The sequence below is a fragment of the Mytilus galloprovincialis genome, chromosome 1, assembly GCF_965363235.1.
Source record: "Mytilus galloprovincialis chromosome 1, xbMytGall1.hap1.1, whole genome shotgun sequence".
Taxonomy (NCBI): domain Eukaryota; kingdom Metazoa; phylum Mollusca; class Bivalvia; order Mytilida; family Mytilidae; genus Mytilus; species Mytilus galloprovincialis.
The window spans coordinates 93,517,198-93,522,063 of NC_134838.1; the positions used below are offsets into that span (position 1 = coordinate 93,517,198).

The window sequence follows — 4,866 nt, forward strand, 5'->3', positions numbered from 1 at the left end:
AAAGGGAACAAGCTGTAACAAAGGATGGCAGAGCACGGTACAAGATAGTCTATCCAAAGTTTAAGAAGGGGGATTACTCTGTCAAGAGAATTTTGGTAGACTGCACATATGGTAAGTGATCCAAGTAGTACTGATCTTTGAATGCCGGTATGTCAAGTGTTGGTCATTAATGTCTGGATTCTTCCTGTTTTACATCGTATTACATACACCACCAGGATGTTAGACGAGTAGATGTATCTAAGTTACACCCCAAAGATATTATTATCAATGTAAAATTAAAGATTTCTATATTTCGAAGTTAAAATGCTGCAGGATAACAGACAAGTATTTTAATGATAAAACTTTTTATTCTTGTAGACTATGTACAAACAGTAATGACCACAGTGATGGGTCTTGGAAAGGTGTCTCATATGAACGAGCATGGTGTTAAACTGCTGGTAGAGGTTCCTCCTCCTCTTTGTAGTGAATATGAGAGACCAGACAAAGAGATAGCAGTTCAAAATCTGATGAGCCGCTTCAACATTGCAGTAACTAGTCACTGTCAGCCTGATGGAAACCAGTGTAATTCTGGCCAGGGAATGAGCTCCTGATTTGTAATACTGCACATGAGGGAATGACTACCCGTACCTCTTTCCCAAGGAATTGCCAGCACCATCTTACAAACTGCCTGTATGCAGTATATCTGCTGCGTCTGAAAACAGAAGTTAAACTTTGATTTTGGGACAAATAAAAGATTAAGGACTTTAATTCAAATTATGTAACAATGTACTTAAATTTTTGCAATTTTTCTTTTTTGTAATATGAATTAATTATGTGCACTATATCTTGACAGTTATAATAACCAACCATGTGTATGTACAATTTCATAGGTCAAAGGTCATGGTGAATGAATTGGGTTATAGTTGAGGATACTATGACCTTTGATAAATATTGTGCCAACACTTATATATCTTAAGAAACATGAGTTCTACATACAAGGTCAAAAGCTTAGTTTATAGTTGAGATGATAAAAATTGTGTCAATTATTGACAGCGTGGCTATAGAGATCGCTTACATTTCCTTGATGTCTAGTCTGGTCTCATTTAATCATGGTTGGCAAAAATGTCTTAGTAACCCAATAGAGAAATAAAGTGTACCATTCCCAACTTTAAATTTAACTGCATGAAATTTGTTTTTTTGCTTTAGTATTAATATATTATTTTATAAATGCGGTAAATTGTTTAGACACATATTTTGTAATTTGCCAAAAATTTACAATTTGATTAAGTTAAAAAGAAGTATTGAAGGCAATGAAATAGTTTATTACTCATTAGCCTGTTCTGGTCTATCACCATATTCCTGTTTGTACTGGAAGTATGCAACACCCAAAACATGAACATCAAGACAGACTGGTGAAAATCCTGGATGTTGTGTTATGCAGGAAATGTCTTCTTCATTTTTGACATCTAACACCCTCTGCACTTCATTGCAACAAATGCATTCTCTGGCTGTCGGCATCACCTCACAATTTCCACAAGAACACCTGAGGAAATACAAAACTTTATCTACACTAGGAAAATATAAAACATCCATGGTCTGTGATAGTAAACAAAAAACTTAAATTATTATAGCCACGAATGAGACACCGCCCCCCTATTTCAGATTATATGACATCTTAAAAGGCTATTTCATTTGTTTTCTGTGACGCCTTCATAGTTCAAATATTTGTGACGTCTTAAAAGGCTATTTATTTATTTTCCTGCGATGCATTCATAGTCCGTAAAAATTTTGATGTTTTAAAAGGCCATTCAGCTATGATGTCATGAAAGGTTATTTTATTTTTCAGTTACGCCTTCGTAGTTTAAATCTTTAAGAGGTCTTGACTAAGGTGTTTCTTTCTGTGACACGTGCACTTCCTACATGTAGTCCAAAAAACTATGACCTCTTGAAAGTATATTTTATTTTTTTCTGTGACGCCTTGTAATCGAAACAGAACAGAAGTCTTGAAAGTTTTTTCATTTTTTTCTATGACCCTTGAACCCTTTGTAAAAGACCTCATAATTTTTTATCCCCCCCCCCCCCCCCTCTCTTTTTTACAAGGACAGGCGAGTATTGTCAGGTGACCTTTACTTCATCAATTTCCATAGTACATCTGTATAAAATTTCGTGTGTTCTCACTATAAAAACAAACAAAAATGCATGCTGATCCTACTATAATAGAAATGTTACTTTCGAAGACTTAAATTAATTTAGAATTTTAAACTGTTTCTGCCATTTTTTTTCGGTGATATTTTCATACTTTCTGTACTTGAAATTTTGTTTTTAAAAAAATATCCACTTGATATGCTACGTATCCCACAAGAAATATGTCTACAACTTGGTCGTCTTATGCAAGTTATGTCCGTGTTACAGAAGATCACAGAACTTGGTCGAAAATAGGGTCCGTCATTTTGATGAAGAGAAAAGCCAAAATCGGATAAACATGTTAAATGGAAGTTCGCAAATTAAATTAAATTTACCAAGAATTGTCTTCCAGTCTATTTTCTTCAAGATTTTCTCCCTCCTCGTTTTCACTGGTCTCCGAGTCAGAAGCGTATGGCTCGAACTGATATGGATTTATTCCAGCCACACCAGCAACAACCTCCTCCATTTCATCTGTGTCGGAATGTTCTATCAGGTTTCTCTCATCTTCATCACCAAAAGATGACGACCCACACGACAAGTCATTTTCTGGTTCGTCTTCGTCATCACTGGGCTCGATAGGCCGTGGTTCAGATGCATTCTCCTCATGTGCCATTCGATTGTTTGGAAGTTGATATTTGTTCCCGATGTGACGTCATGCATTGTTTTGGGTATTTGCCGGAAGTCTTCGGCAATTAGAATCGTGCATCTTCGGTAACAGGTGCGATAATGAACTTTGGACCATTACTATGGCTTTATTTCTCAATTTTTTTTCATTGGGTTTTTTGCATACGACATCTAACGATATATTAATTACATTTTCGTAATAAAAAAAATAATATTTTTTTTCCTGTTGTGGCTCTTTATAAACAAACTACTGAAATAGAAATAAAAAAAATGCATGCAGTGAAGTATTCGAACAATAATGTGAACGTATGGAACGCCACGACTGCCTTATGTTAATAATCAGCATTATACGCAGTGTTCACAGCATTATATGAAGTGATCACAGCATTATATGTAGTGCTCACAACATTATATGATGTGATCACAGCATTATATGCAGTGCTCACAGCATTATATTAAGTGCTCACAGCATTATATTAAGTGCTCACAACATTATATTAAGTGCTCACAGCATTATATTAAGTGCTCACAACATTATATTAAGTGCTCACAGCATTATATGCAGTGCTCACAACATTATATTAAGTGCTCACAACATTATATTAAGTGCTCACAGCATTATATTAAGTGCTCACAACATTATATTAAGTGCTCACAACATTATATTAAGTGCTCACAACATTATATTAAGTGCTCACAGCATTATATTAAGTGCTCACAACATTATATTAAGTGCTCACAGCATTATATGCAGTGCTCACAACATTATATTAAGTGCTCACAACATTATATTAAGTGCTCACAGCATTATATTAAGTGCTCACAACATAATATTAAGTGCTCACAGCATTATATGCAGTGCTCACAACATTATATTAAGTGCTCACAACATTATATTAAGTGTTCACAACATTATACGTTTTTTGTTGTATGATGAGATTGATGTATGATGAGATTTATGAATGATGAGATCATTCGGTAAACTTCGTTTTTAGCGGAAATTACCGAATCCATAATTGGTAAATTACGGTAAATCAATGCCCAGCAAACAAATTTAAACAGTTATTATTATATATGTGATCATTTAAGGCAGTATCCAATATTTAAAACGGATTGAAATAAGTAAATTAAGAAGTATGATCAATTTAACCCAAGTTTATTCCACACCAGGGCATTTTAAACTTATTTTGAGGATTAGTTTCACCATATTCACAAATTAATATGTATATATATTTACTAGAACACATCCGTGATATCGCGGGTCTGTGACTGAATTAAAGAATATAACTATGCGTAAGCCTTATTTGAGTATTGGTATTGTCATCTGATAAAGTCATGCCGATTGTAAGATGAAGTTTTTTCTGCTTTTAACATCTTTCTGTTTGAATCCGTCGACCTGGAACTTGTCAATTTAATATTGGTATTATTGATTTTGTTTGGAAAACAAAAGTCTCTGGAAAGGAGTATTTTTTAATCAACAGTTTTGTCCTTTATGAGTTATGAATAAAATTGAATCTTTGATTCGCTGTTTTGCGTCTAACAAATTGAAAACTGTACATGTTGTACCTATACGCATTATTGTAAGTCCAGATTTTTATTATTCGTATTGTCATCTTAGAAAGTCATACTGATTTTAAAAGTACTACAATCGGGAACAATGTGACAATGATTGAATTAAGTAGTTTCAACCCTGTGATTACGACCCGTGTATATAGCAAAATCTTAAATACAGCGTTGCGTGGTACTCCTGTCAGATGCGGAACGTACAGATAATGTAATAGTTAACAGGTGAATATATTATTGGTATCTATTCGACCCCGAACTTCTTAATTATTGGCAATATTAATTATGTGGAAAACAAAAGGGTCTGGAGTGATGTTATTTTTAATCAACAGCATGGTACTATATTAGTTATATATACTCTCAGATCAGTCTTTTTATTGGAATATACAAGTACCCGCCCACATGCACGTTCACTCTATTTTCTTGTTAGATCATATGTATTTATATTTGTACCAATCTAATGAGTTAATATAAAAAAAAAAAGATGTGGTATGATTGCCAATGAGACAACTATCC

At 33.9% G+C, this 4,866-nt stretch overlaps 1 protein-coding gene across 1 annotated transcript; it reads right to left on the reverse strand.

Moving 5' to 3' along the window:
- Positions 1–327: 327 nt before the first annotated feature.
- LOC143045158 (uncharacterized) lies at positions 328–2,874 on the reverse strand. Its single transcript, XM_076217470.1, has 3 exons — positions 2,499–2,874; positions 1,307–1,522; positions 328–691 (listed from the first exon to the last, which is right to left on the reverse strand). The coding sequence occupies exons 1-3, from the start codon at positions 2,774–2,776 to the stop codon at positions 532–534; spliced, it is 654 nt and encodes a 217-aa protein (XP_076073585.1). The 5' UTR covers positions 2,777–2,874; the 3' UTR covers positions 328–531.
- Positions 2,875–4,866: the final 1,992 nt, after the last annotated feature.

Excerpts from the sequence above, each read along its gene's own strand:
- LOC143045158 (XM_076217470.1), bottom strand. The coding sequence starts at position 2,776 with ATGGCACATGAGGAGAATGCATCTGAACCACGGCCTATCGAGCCCAGT. Across the intron at positions 1,523-2,498 it reads AGACTGGAAGACAATTCTTG|GTGTTCTTGTGGAAATTGTG; the intron begins GTAAATTTAATT and ends GTATTTCCTCAG. Across the intron at positions 692-1,306 it reads AGACCAGAACAGGCTAATGA|ACGCAGCAGATATACTGCAT; the intron begins GTAATAAACTAT and ends TTCTGTTTTCAG.